Source organism: Heteronotia binoei, chromosome 9 (assembly GCF_032191835.1).
Source record: "Heteronotia binoei isolate CCM8104 ecotype False Entrance Well chromosome 9, APGP_CSIRO_Hbin_v1, whole genome shotgun sequence".
NCBI lineage: Eukaryota > Metazoa > Chordata > Lepidosauria > Squamata > Gekkonidae > Heteronotia > Heteronotia binoei.
In genome coordinates, this window is record NC_083231.1 from 110,027,002 (window position 1) to 110,041,560 (window position 14,559).

General features: G+C 47.4%; 1 protein-coding gene across 1 annotated transcript in view; it reads right to left on the minus strand.

Annotated features, from left to right (window-relative positions):
* The window catches only part of LOC132577618 (protein FAM47E-like), a 45,904-nt gene continuing 31,345 nt past the window's right edge, over positions 1–14,559 (minus strand). The window contains exons 6-8 of the mRNA XM_060247407.1: positions 10,984–11,130; positions 10,326–10,403; positions 1–186 (exon numbers count right to left, since the gene is read on the minus strand). Coding sequence (XP_060103390.1) covers positions 1–186; positions 10,326–10,403; positions 10,984–11,130 — 411 coding nt within the window. The remainder of the gene's footprint in view (positions 187–10,325; positions 10,404–10,983; positions 11,131–14,559) is intronic.

The window sequence follows — 14,559 nt, forward strand, 5'->3', positions numbered from 1 at the left end:
TCATTTGCGAAAAGGAAGTTGGGGGTCTTTTTCAAAATCTATGTAAGGAAACCAAACGGTCTTGAACTCCTTTATTTTGTCGTCGACCAGCTTCTTCCTGGCCTCCGCCGAAGTCAGATCCTTCTTTATTTTGGCGTCCCTCTTCTTTGGACTTCCCGATGTCCATCTCGGCCTGCCCACACAACCCTATCGTGCATAAATGTGCATTAATATTGTCATAGGGAGAGGAAGTGGGAAAGGGCAGGCGCTCTCCCAGTCTCAAACACGGAACTTGCGCAGCGCAATCCTAAGCAGATTCATCCCCTTCTAATTCTGTGGACTCCGACCTGGCCTGGCCCAGGCCAGCCCCATCTCATCAGATCTCAGAAGCTAAACACAGCCCTGTCTTGTATCGTTGTGCATTAATATTGCCATAGGGAGAGGAAGTGGGAAGTGGCCCTGTAGAGGAGACCAGCGAGAAAGTTCAGGGTTGCTATGCAGAGGCAGGCAATGGCAAACCACTTCTGTTCCTCTCTCGCCTTGAAAACCCCATGAGGGGTCACCATATATGTGAACACCTGAAGCTGCCTTATACTGAATCAGACCCTCAGTCCGTCAAGTCAGTCTTGTCTTCTCAGACTGGCAGCGGCTCTCCAGGGTCTCCAGCTGAGGCTTTTCACGCCTAATTGCCTGGACCCTTTTTAGTTGGAGATGCCGGCGGGGATTGAACCTGGGACCTTCTGCTTACCAAGCAGATGCTCTACCACTGAGCCACCATTCCTTGGCTCTCCAGGGTCTCCAGCTGAGGCTTTTCACGCCTAATTGCCTGGACCCTTTTTAGTTGGAGATGCCGGGGATTGAACCTGGGACCTTCTGCTTACCAAGCAGATGCTCTACCACTGAGCCACCATCCCTTGGCTCTCCAGGGTCTCCAGCTGAGGCTTTTCACACCTATTTGCCTGGACCCTTTTTAGTTGGAGATGCCAGGGATTGAACCTGGGACCTTCTGCTTACCAAGCAGATGCTCTACCACTGAGCCACCATTCCTTGGCTCTCCAGGGTCTCCAGCTGAGGCTTTTCACGCCTAATTGCCTGGACCCTTTTTAGTTGGAGATGCCGGGGATTGAACCTGGGACCTTCTGCTTACCAAGCAGATGCTCTACCACTGAGCCACCATTCCTTGGCTCTCCAGGGTCTCCAGCTGAGGCTTTTCACGCCTAATTGCCTGGACCCTTTTTAGTTGGAGATGCTGGGGATTGAACCTGGGACCTTCTGCTTACCAAGCAGATGCTCTACGACTGAGCCACCATTCCTTGGCTCTCCAGGGTCTCCAGCTGAGGCTTTTCACGCCTAATTGCCTGGACCGTTTTTAGTTGGAGATGCCGGGGATTGAACCTGGGACCTTCTGCTTACCAAGCAGATGCTCTACCACTGAGCCACCATTCCTTGGCTCTCCAGGGTCTCCAGCTGAGGCTTTTCACGCCTAATTGCCTGGACCCTTTTTAGTTGGAGATGCCGGGGATTGAACCTGGGACCTTCTGCTTACCAAGCAGATGCTCTACCACTGAGCCACCATCCCTTGGCTCTCCAGGGTCTCCAGCTGAGGCTTTTCACGCCTATTTGCCTGGACCCTTTTTAGTTGGAGATGCTGGGGATTGAACCTGGGACCTTCTGCTTACCAAGCAGATGCTCTACCACTGAGCCACCGTGCCTCCCCAAACCACCATAAGTCAGTTGGGACTTGATAGCGCTTTTCACCACCACCAACTCTTATTGAAGCCAGTGGGCTCAGAAAGGCATAACTCTGCTTAAGAAAGCTGCAATTCCATACCTGTGAGCTGGAATTCCGTACCGGTGCATCATCTTACACTTTGGAGAAGAATGTAGGGCCAGATTGGCTTTGGGCATGAAACTGATTTTAATTTGAGCCTCTCTGCTCCAGCCACTTGCCCTTAATCCAGTGAAGGAGACCCAGATGTGTAAAATGAGCTGCCGAGCCCTCGGCACTTGGGTCAGAAACCTTGAGCAGAAAACTGGGTGCATGTCGGGCAGAGAATGCTATCTCACATGGCCGGCTCTGCAAACGAAGCAATTGCCTGGGGCACCAGCCTTCTGCCAAATTGGGTGCCCTCCCCCCCCCCCGTGTGACTTGGTGACGTTATCATTGCGGAGGGGGAGGGCACCAGAAAATAGCCTTGCCTAGGGTGCCAGACAGTTTAGGGCCAGCCCTGGCTGCCTGTGGTCTATATACACTGCATTGCTTTCGAGCAGTTGTGGGGAGGGACGGTGGCTCAGTGGTAGAGCATCTACTTGGGAAGCAGAAGGTCCCAGGTTCAATCCCTGGCATCTCCAAAAAAGGGTCCAGGCAAATAGGTGTGAAAAACCTCAGCTTGAGACCCTGGAGAGCCGCTGCCAGTCTGAGAAGACAATACTGACTTTGATGGACCAAGAGTCTGATTCAGTATAAGGCAGCTTCATATGTTCATATGTTCATTCAGATACGTATCCCCGTCCACAGTCTGGTGCAACCACACAAGCTAAAATACTTTCTCCCTGATCTGCTAAAGAAGAAGATGAAGATATTGGATTTATATCCTACCCTCCACTCAGAGTCTCAGAGTGGCTCACAATCTCCTTTACCTTCCTCCCCCACAACAGACACCCTGTGAGGTGAGTGGGGCTGAGAGGGCTCTCACAGCAGCTGCCCTTTCAAAGACAATCTCTGCGAGAGCTGCGGCTGACCCAAGGCCATTCCAGCAGCTGTAAGTGGGGGACTGCAAATCAAAACCGGCTCTCCCAGATTAAGAGTCTGCACACTTAACCGCTACACCAAACTGGCTCTCAGAATGGATTGGGGAGCCCATAATCTCTGGGAGGAATCCTAGATTTGTCTTCTCAGCTATAAGGTGCTCATCTGCCATACCAGCCCACTTATTTGGATGGTGGTGAGTAGCAATTGTTTAAATGTTACTCTACTGGGGTTTGCGGGGGAAGACTATCAATTGTTTAAATGTAACTGCCAGCCTGGAGATTTCCTGGAATTACAACTGTATCTCCAGATGACAGAGATTGGTTGCCCTGGATAAAATGGTTGCTTGGGAAGGTGGACTCTATGGCATTATACCTCACTGAGGCAGGGCCGGATCTAGGGGGGGGGCAGAGGGGGGTGCTTGCCCTGGGTGCTGATGGGGGGGGGTGCCAAATTTGGTATGGAGCCCATTGTATTCTATGGGACCATAAGAGAGAATAGCCCATAAGGGGGCATCATTTTTTTAAATTTTGTCCCCCCCCCCTCAAAAAACATGCCGATCCGGTCCTCCCCTTCTCAAATCCTGCCTTCCCTAGAGACCACCCCCAAATCTCCAGGAGTTTCCCAAGCCAGAGTTGGGAAATTTATATGCTGCTGCTCAGGACAGCGTGTGGAATGGGAGCAAGACGGAAGCAGCCAGGGCTGCTGATTTTGGCAGTGATACTGCAACAGCAGTAAATGAGAGGGAAGTCTGTTTGCCTCTATGCAGTGAAGAAAGCAACCGCAACAAGAATGCAAAACTGCATAGTTGCGGCCTTTTTAAAAAAGAGGTTGTGTGCCTTTAATCAGCAGCATAAACAGTCAGAATGGGTGTTTGGACCCTGTGGTGACAAAGGGCGGAATGATGCATTACATCACATTCCATGATTCTGTCAACAGAAACACAGCTGCTGGAATCACAATGTGAAGGAAAGTTGTGGGAAACTGAACTCCTCATCGAACACTGAACATGAACCCACCCACCCCCAGCTGCTTCCCTTCCCTCTCCCTACATGCCATAGGGGGAATTTATGAGCACCCCGGTGGAGGAGGAAATACCTAGGAAGGATAATGATTTTCAGCAGGAACTTGGCTCATGTGAGTTGTCAACTAAGATCTCCTAAATTCAGATTGCACCTCAGATTACAACTAGGGTTGCCAACTTCCAGGTGGCACCCAAAGACCTTCTAGGGTTGCCAGGTCTGTGACGGAAAATACCTGGAGACTTTAGGGGTGGATCTGGAAGAGGGTGGGGTTTGGGAAGGGAAGGGAAGGAGCCTCAGCATGGTACAATGCCAAAGAGTCCATCCTCCAAAGCAGCCATTTTCTCCAGGGGAGCTGATCTCTGCCAGCTGGAGATCAGTTGCAAAAGCAGGAGATCTCCAGGCTCCACTTGGAGCTGGCAACCCTGAGAACTCCTGCTATTACAGTTAATCTCCAGATGATCAAAATCAGTTCCCCTCTAGAAAATGGCTGCTTTGGAGAGTGGGCTATGCGTCATGGAGCCCTGGGGCTGAGGTCCTAGGGTTGCCAATCCCCAGTTGGGGGCAGGGGATCCTGGTCTGGAGGCCCTCCCCCCACTTCAGGGTTATCAGAAAGTGCAGGGCAGGGTTGAATGTCTGCTGGGCACTCCATTATACCCTATGGAGACTGGCCACAGGGTACAATGGAGAATCAAGGGAATGGAATGGAGAATCTATCTGTGGGTTTCTGGGGCTCTGGGGGGGGCTGCTTTTTGAAGTAGAGGCACCTCTCCTCAAAAAAAACCCTCAAGTTTCAAAAAGATTGGACTAAGGGGTCCAGCTCTGTAAGCTCCCGAAGAATGTGCCCCCATCCTCCATTATTTCCAATAAAGGGAAGGCATTTAAAAGGTCCCTTTAAATGTGAAGGCCAGAATTCCCTTTGGTGCTCAATTCTGCTTGTCACAACTTTGCTTCTGGCCCCACCCCCAGAGTCTCTTGGCTCCACCCCCAAAGTCCCCAGATATTTCTGAGTTGGACCTGGCAACCCTATGAGGTCCCTCCCCAAACCCCTCCCCTCTCCAGGCTTCACCCCTGAAATCTCCAGGTTTTTCCCAACCCAGAGGTGGCAACCCTAACCACACAAAGCCTCATGAGGTAGATGGAGGCAAGCTAAAGTTCTTTTAGCCTTAGCCCACTGACTGCAGTTTGTGTGTGTGTGTGTATGGGGGAGGTATTATTACTAGCCCCACCCTACAGAGCTCTTAAAATTTCTGAAAGATTGCAAGAGTGCTCTTAGACCACTTGGAATATGCTACAAGCCTTACTCAACAGGGGGAGCCTTTCCTAGCATGGAGCCATAGCAAGGGGGGGGGGGTGGAATCTCCAGTTGATTTCTGCCTGTTATGCAGCTGCTAAAAGCACAGAGCTTCTCTCCATAACAAACATGGCAAAACCCCAGTGTTTTCTGAAGAAACCTAATTTTCTGCATTCACAGCTGAAATAATGCATTCAAATTTTTGTTATGAGGTGTGGGGCTAGGGTTGCCAAGTCCAATTCAAGAAATATCTGGGGGCTTTGGGGGCGGAGCCAGGAGACTTTGGGGGTGGAGCCAGGAGACTTTGGGGGTGGAGCCAGGAGCAAGGTTGTGACAAGCATAATTGAACTCACATTTAAAGGGCCTGTACACCTTTTAAATGCCTTCCCTCCATTAGAAATAATGAAAAATAGGGGCACCTCCTTTTGGGGCTCATAGAATTGGACCCCCTGGTTCAATTCTATGTCCATCTCTAACTAAAATCTTGTCCAGATTCTCTCAAGCCCGATTTGATGTTTTAAAACTGTTCCTTAGTGCTTCTTTGTCCTCCTAATATCGCTCACTTTCACCATGGATTCCCATCCTTAATTGCTTTATTAATTAAATTCCCATGTGACCATAGCAAAAATTTCTGAGTGATTTACAATAAAATATAATACAATAATTATTCACAATAAACAATATACAATATAATGCAAATACAATACAATAATACAAATAAAATGGGATATATAATATAATACAAATACAATAATACAAATAAAATGCGATAAACAATATAATACTAATACAATACAATAATGCAGATTAAATGCAATATACAATATAATACAAATACAATACAATAATACAGATTAAATGCAATATACAATATAATACAAATATAATACAATAATACAGATTAAATGCAATATACAATATAATACAAATACAATACAATAATACAGATTAAATGCAATATACAATATAATACAAATACAATACAGCATATAGTATTATACAAATCAAATAAAATGTACTAAAGAATAGAAAGTGAAAGTGAAAAACTACCATATAGCCACACTAGAAATATATATATATAAGAATTAAACCCAAGGATTCCTAAGATTCATAATCTAGATATGCACACACAAAGCTGCCTAATACTGAAGGTCAGTATTTTCTACTCAGACTGACAGCAGCTCTCCAGGGTCTCAGGCAGAGGTCTTTCCCATCACCTCCTGCTGCTTGCTCCTTTTTAGCTGGAGATGCCAGGGACTGAACATGGGACCTTCTGCATGCAAAGCAGATGCTCTGCGATGCTACGATGCCTCCCCAAATAGCTCTCTGAAACAATTTTCAGTTGTCCTCTTGAAAGCCAGCAGACAGTAACAGTTGACTCTTCATAAGCATATTTCCAGTTGAGAAGATCATGACTGAGAAGGCTGTAGAATTTATAGTGAATGTCTCTTCCTCATGTGGTGTTCTCAATGCACAGTGAGGGTGTGCAAGGGCGCATACAAATTTTGGCTTAGCTCAGTGTGTGTGTGAAGTGCCATCAAGTTGCTTTTGACTTAGTGCTGATCCTAGGAAAGGACTGCCTCCAAAACATTGTAACGTGAATAGCATTGCTCATGTTAGAACATAAGAGAAGCCAAAGAGAAGAGTGGCCAAAAAACCCAGGTGTCATCAGGAGGTCCATCAGTGGGGCCAACCCAGGACACTAGAAGCCCTCACACTGTTTTTATTTATTTATTTAATCAGATTTGTATCTTGCCCTCCCCTTACGGGCTCAGGGTGGCTTGCCCCTCCCAAGCATCAAGAATACAGAGCATCACTTGCCCCAGACAGAGTTCCAACAATATGTTGTGGCTAATAGCCACTGATGGACCTCTGCTCCATAAGTTTATCCGATCCCTTCTTGAAGCTGGCTATACTTGTAGCCGCCACCTCCTGTGGCAGTGAATTCCATGTGTTAATCACCCTTTGGCTGAAGAAGTACTTCCTTTTATCCATTCTAACCTAACTGCTCAGCAATTTCATTGAATGCCCACGAGTTCTTGTATTGTGAGAAAGGGAGAAAAGTACTTCTTTCTCTACCTTCTCTACTCATGTAATCTTGGAAACCTCTTATGTCATGATCATGTCTTGCAAACTGTCTTCCTTGATGGAGTCAATCCATGGCATGCATCTTCCTCTTTTGCTGTTGCCTTCAATTTTTCCTAGCATTATCGTCTTTTTGGGTGGGTAACTGGGACATGATTATTACTCTCACCACCAGCCTTTTTCTTCACCTGCAGGGAGAGGGGTTCTCATTCTGACCCGTGGAGCAGAGGGGAGCAGTGCACATCTCATGATGCGTCTGTCTACTCTAGAGTTTGCACGAATTGTCCTTAATTCATTGAGAATTCAAGAGAAGAGCTCTCATCTGTGTGCTTCTGACATCCTGATAACTAGTGGAGCTAGGATGTTTGGATGCCTGGATATATGAGAAGAGGCACTCCTTCGGCTGAGTAGGACCCAGGTCACGTAGGGCTTCCAAGGACAAAGAAACCCTTTGAACTGGGCCTGGAATCAGGTAACTAACTTAGATGGGTCAGGACTGGGTTTGCAGGGTAGTTTACACTTGCTTCAGTTAAAATTCTAACCGGGGCCTTTTTTTGTAGAAAAAGCCCAGCAGGAATCTTTTGCATATTTGGCCACACTCCCTGACATCACCGTTGTTTTGTGTGGAGTTTTTTAATAGAAAAAGCCCAGCAGGAACTCATTTGCATATTAGACCACACCCCACTGACACCAAGCCAGCGGAACTGCATTTCTGTGTGTTCCTGCTAAAAAAAAAAAAAAAAGGCCCTGATTCTAACAATATAAACAATAATGTAGGGTGGGAATGCAATACAGGAAGTAGTATAGAGAAAGCCTGTGGCTATCACATGCAGTAATTACTAATCACGATAAATGCAAATCACAATTAAAAAATTATACGTAAGTTCATAATTCTATCGCAAAATGTTTGTATTACCATGCTCTTATCAAAATATCATCAGGTAGGCTGTCAATGCTATGCAACCACTAGGACAATACATTTACAATAGGAAAATAATCCTTAAGGGGGGGGGTGCGTGTGTGTGATCTACTTTCTCCAAAAGTAAAACTTGCTTGCAAGCTGATGTTTGAACTCATGAATAATAGTTACTTTCAAAGAGGAAAAGAATCCATACTCCACTCTCCACAGCCTTACAAAATGAATTCCGCAACCATTCCAATATGGACAAGAATACTTGCCCTCATACCGTTAAGGAAGGCTTCAGAAAGGCATCAGAAATTCTGGCCATTATATTTTTGGCCAATTATAGTTCCAAAATCCAAAACAGACCTACACCAAACACATTATAATAGTCTAATGCAGAGGTTACCGTGGGTTATAGAAGAAAAGTAGCAGTCATTGGGGGGAGAATGCAGCTGGCACAGCGGGTGAAACCAGAATGTGTCTCATACCCAGGAACTCCTTTGCATATTAGGCAATATATATATATAGGCAATGTAGCCAATTACAGAAGCACCTTAAAGACTAACAAAATTTGAGGCAGGGGATGAGCTTTCGTGCACACTTCTTCAGTGACTCACAAAAACTGATACCCTGCTACAGTTTTTTTTTAGTCTTTGAAGTGCTACTGGACTCTTGCTGTTAACAGGACTGCGGTAGCTGGAAACAAGGTGAAAAATCATTAACATAATGACTGAAAAGATGTGTTCACCATTGTTTTACACTAGGCATCTTTGGTTAATTGTGTTCACCATTGTTTTACACTAGGAATCTTGGGTTAATTGTGTTCACCATTGTTTTACACTAGGCATCTTGGGTTAATTGTGTTCACCATTGTTTTACACTAGGCATCCTGGGTTAATTGTGTTCACCATTGTTTTACACTAGGCATCTTTGGTTAATTGTGTTCACCATTGCTTTACACTAGGCATATTTGGTTAATTGTGTTCACCATTGTTTTACACTAGGCATCTTTGGTTAATTGTGTTCACCATTGTTTTACACTAGGCATCTATGGTTAATTGTGTTCACCATTGTTTTACACTAGGCATCTTTGGTTAATTGTCTGTTTCTTTGTAAGCTGCTTTGAGCCCACCACTGTGAAGGAAGCAGGGTAGAAATGCAAAAATAAAGTGGCAGGGAAAAATATCCAGAAATGGGAGATTCCCAGCCCCCAGTGGGAAAGTAGCAGCCAGGGCCAGCTCACCCACTAGGCAAACTAGACATTTGCCTAGAGCGCCGGCAAGGCAGGGGGCACCAGATTGGCCTCCCCCTTCCCCATGCCCTAGACAAATCCCTACTTTGCCTCTTCCTCTGCCCGTCTGCCCCTTCCCCCCCTCAGTAGCTCACCCACCGGCCCTTCCCCTCCTCAGTACCTCGCCTGCCGTCCTCTTCCTCCACCCACCTGGCCCTTCCCCTCCTCAGTACCTCGCCTGCCGTCCTCTTCCTCCGCCCACCTGGCCCTTCTCCTCCTCAGTAGCCCGCCCGACCCATCTCCTCCTTGCCCGCCATCTTCTTCCTCCACCCAGCCCTTCCCCCCCTCCTTAGCTCGCTCGCCTAGCCTCCTCCCTGTGAGCTTCCCAGAGGCCACCTCCCTCCTGGCGCACTCACAGGAGTGACGTCAGCCTCCTGCTTACCCACTTCGGCAGGCATCGTAGTACAGTGTTCTCTTAATAGTGAGAAGGAAAAGGCCTGTGAGCGTGCCAGGGGAGGGTGGCGGAGCATGGTGCTGTGTTGTGGCACTGCAGAGAAAAGGAAAGGGAGGAGGGGGCGGCCCAGGCGTGCCCATGTGGAGGGGGCGGCGGGCAGCTGGTCCATCTGGGGTGCCATGGACCCCAGGGCAGGCCTGGTAGCAGCCCTATCCCCACCCCCATTGCTTGCTGTGTGAACTACAGAGAGCTTTTTAAAAATATATATACTCCTAGGTCCGTGTACCTGAGGCTCATTTCCCTTTCTGGACCGAGAGGGCTGAGAGATAAGACTTAGAACAAGGTCATACAGCTTGTGACCCATCGAGCTCCATCCAGCTACCCAGCTATGTGTGATGGCCCCTCAACGATTGGACAACCCTCATCAATTTGCCATCTGCAAAAACAAACAGCGTGTCCATCTATCCTTCTACCGTACTGATACCCCACTTCATCTCGAGGCAGCAAAACACATGAAACGTCTCTGCAAAGCTACCCAGACTCCGGTCGTGAGCCCTCACTGCACAGGCCTTTGGGCATGAAAGCCGGCACAGATTCATTCACTCACCGCAGGCTTCCTGTAGCCTTTCTGTTCAAGGAATTCCTCAAAGGCATATATCCCATGGAGTGGCTTTACTTCTTCCTCCTGCAACAGATGTCATTAAAGTCACACACAGGGTACGTTTGATTTTTTTTGTTTTGCTTTTAGATTCAGGTTTACCCAGATCAGCTGTGCCAAAGAGCCACTTGGGTTGCCAGGTCTGGGTTGGAAAATACCTGGAGACTTTGGGGGTGGATCCAGGTGAGGGTGGGGTTTGGGGAGGGGAGGGACCTCAGCAGGGTACACTGCCATAGACTCCACCCTTCCGGGCAGCCATTTTCTCTAGGGGAACTGATCTCTTGTCAGCTAGAGATCAGTTTGTTTGTTTTATTCGATTTTTAGCCCACCCTTCCCATAGAACAGGCTCAGGGTGGGCTAATCCCTTCCCATGCCCCAACAGCACCGGGATCCCCGACCCCAGTGTGGCCTCCCCCATTGGAACCTGGGGGAGTTGTAAAACCAGAAGGTCTCCAGGCCCCACCTGGAGTTTGTTAACCTTATCTCCTGACCTCAAGATTCTCCCCCCCCCCCCCGATCAGTCACCATCACTTAAGACCCCACTCTGTGGGGGCTTTTCACTCTCAGAAGAGCTACACAGCGTAAGCGCGATTACAGTTTTCTCTACCTTTTTGCCATACTTCCTGGTATTCAAGAAGTGTTGGAGGATGTCAGGAACCGCTGGCTTCTCATTGATGTTCTGTTTTTTCCATTTCTTGGGATGGAGGTACCAAGCTCCGTATCTTGTCTTCTCCAACTTTGGTTCAGAAGGCATCTGCCAAAAAAGAAGGGTTATTCACAAGTTTGCTTTTATGGAAGCTCTGTTATAAGAGAGCCCCGTGGCGCAGAGTGGTAAAACTAAAGTACTGCAGTCCTAAGCTCTGCTCACAACCTGAGTTCAATCCTGGCGGAAGCTGGGTTCAGGTAGCCGGCTTGAGGTTGACTCAGCCTTCCATCCTTCCGAAGTCGGTAAAATGAGTCTCCAACTTGCTGGGGCTACATGGGGCTGCCCCTGTGCCGAACCCGGAAACTGCAGCTAGTGCAGAACGCGGCAGCCAGACTGTTATTGGGACTCCCTAAGTGGGAGCGCATACAGCTGAGGCTGCGGGAACTGCACTAGCTGCCAGTTGTGTACCGGATTCATTACAAGGTGCTGGTTATTACCTTTAAAGCCCTATATTGCCGAGGACCTGCCTACCTTACGGACCGTCTCTCCCCATAAGTTCCCCAGAGGGTACTGAGATCTGGTTTGCAAAATCTGTTGACAATCCCTGAGGCAAAGGAGGCCAGACTGAAAACTACAAGAGAAAGGGCCTTTTCGATCACAGATCCCCACTGGTGGAATCAATTACCAGAAGAGGTGCGGAGCCTTACCCAGTTCCACAGGGCCTGCAAGACTGCCCTCTTTCAGCTGTCTTTTTCTTAATGTGGAACCTATTGTGCCGTCGCCACGTAAAATTATAAGTTGAGTAACATCGAGACTGTAGCACCAAACTAATTGTTGGAATAAAATTTGATGGTTTTAATTAGATGGTTTTAATGTAATAATATATATAAGTGAACTGTAATATGTAATTTTATTATGTAACCAGTGTGCTTTTATTATTGTAATGTTTGTATTTTATGTTATGCTACGTGAGCCTCCCTGAGCCTGCTTCGGTGGGGAGGGCGGGATACAAATTAAATATTATTATTATTATTATTATTATTATTATTATTATTATTATTATTATTATTATTATTATTATTATTATTATTATTATTATTATTATAGTGTAGATGACTGGGGAGGGCAATGGCAAACCACCTCGTAAAAAAATCTGCCGTGAAAACATTGTGAAAGCAACGTCACCCCAGAGTCGGAAACGACTGGTGCTTGCACAGGGGACTACCTTTACCTTTAGCTCTGTTATAGAGTTATGCACCACTAGGCGAGATAGAGGGGGTGGGAATGGTTAGATATTGGATTTCTATCCCGCCCTCCACTCCGAAGAGTCTCAGAGCGGCTCACAACCTCCTTTACCTTCCTCCCCCACAACAGACACCCTGTGAAGTAGATGAAGATATTGGATTTATATCCCGCCCTCCACTCCGAAGAGTCTCAGAGTGGCTCACAATCTCCTTTACCTTCCTCCCCCACAACAGACACCCTGTGAGGGAGATGAAGAAATTGGATTTATATCCCGCCCTCCACTCTGAAGAGTCTCAGAGCGGCTCACAATCTCCTTTACCTTCCTCCCCCACAACAGACACCCTGTGAGGTGGGTGGGGCTGAGAGGACTCTTACAGCAGCTGCCCATTCAAGGACAACCTCTGCCAGAGCTATGGCTGACCCAAGGCCATTCCAGCAAATGCAAGTGGAGGAGGGGGAATCAAACCCGGTTCTCCCAGATAAGAGAGCTATGGCTGACCCAAGGCCATTCCAGCAGGTGCAAGTGGAGGAGTGGGGAATCAAACTCGGTTCTCCCAGATAAGAGTCCGCACACTTAACCACTACATCGAACTGGCTATCCAGTTAGGTAAGAGATTTTGCAGAGGTAGCCTATCTCTGCACCATGACGCTGGAATTCCTTGGAGGTCACCTTTCCAATTACTAGCCAAGGCCGATCTGACGAGCTTGCGCCAGCGTGGGGTATCCAGGTCAGGGCTGAGAGATAGCGATAAACCCATGAACAGCACTCATCCATAGCACCGCCCACCCCCCAATACATATCTCAGCTGCAGGCTGCCTTTATGGGCACGTTTTCATTAATGCTTCCACCATTCGGTTGGCAAGTCATTATTACAAAACTAATACTAGGAAGAGGACTGGGCTAGGCCCACCTCCACATGCCATTAAGGAACAGAGGAACTGTATTTTATTTTGCTGTCGCTGCAGCCGATTTATGGTGATCTTGTGGGGTTTTCAAGGCAAGAGACGTTCAAAGGTGGTTTGCCGTTGCCTTCCTCTGCACAGTGACCTTGGAATTCCTTGGTGGTCTCCCATCCAAATCCTAACTGGGGCTGACCCTGCATTAGCTTCTGAGATCAGACAAGATCAGGCTAGCATGGGGTATCTCGGTCAGCTCTCTATACATCTGGAGAAGAGAACACAATGGAGAAGCTATATCACTTGTGGACGCAGTACTAAAAATGGCCACTAAGTGGCAATCTAATAACATTGTTCTGTGATAGAACAAAGCAGTAGACAAGGGCACCTTTAAGACCAACGAAGTTTTATTCAGAATGTAAAGCTTTCGTATGCTCTAAGCGGACTTCATCAGACAAAATTGGAACGAAGTCTGCTTAAGAGCACACGAAAGTTTACATTCTGAATAAAACTTCGTTGGTCTTAAAGGTGCGACTTGTCTACTGCTTTGTTCTGTATGGCTTCAGACCGACACGGCTGCCCATTTGGATTGCTCTGTGAGCCAGCGATACCAAATGGAATTGCAGAGCAGCTTTCCACACGCATTAGATGACGCTCTTTCATTGTGTTTTAACAGTCATTCGCAACTGCACACACTCTAGCTCAGGGGTGTCAAACTCATTTGTTGCGAAGGCCGGATCTGCCATAAATAAGGCCTTGTCAACCCTGGGCCATGTTGGGCCAGGCCGTGGATGTACCTATTTAAGATTTAAGAAGCAGAGATTTAAACTTTATAAAGGATACAGACAAACACAATTAACTCATGAAGGAAAGGAGATTGTAAGCCGCTCTGAGACTCTAAGATGCAGAGTGAAGGGTGAGGTATAAATCTAATGTCATCATTTTAAAAAAACCCCTTAAAATAAAACATACTTAAACATTAGCACTCATTGATCTTAAAGGTGCTTTCTTTGTATTTCTCCCATGGGATCCAGAGACCTGGGCAAATGAAGCTCTGGCTGTTTCCTTCCTTCTCCAGGAGACTAGGAGGGGAGGAGCCTCAGCCAATAGAAGGAAGAGATGCTTGGCTCAGGAGCTCTGCTGTGTGATTGAGAGAGCCTGGCAAAGCAAGCTCTCCCTTCCCTCCTTCCTCCCCAAGGGAAGAGCCTCAGCCAATGGAGAAAATAGAGACTTTGCTCTGTAGCTCCTGTGAGATTGAGCAAGCCTGGCAAAGCAAGAGAGAGGGAGAAGGAAGCAGGTGACAGCCAGTTGCTCGGGGGCTCGATAGGAGCCCCCCAGGGGCCTGATTCGGCCCCCTGCCTTGATTCGGCCCCCCCATCCAACATGTGTAAAAGT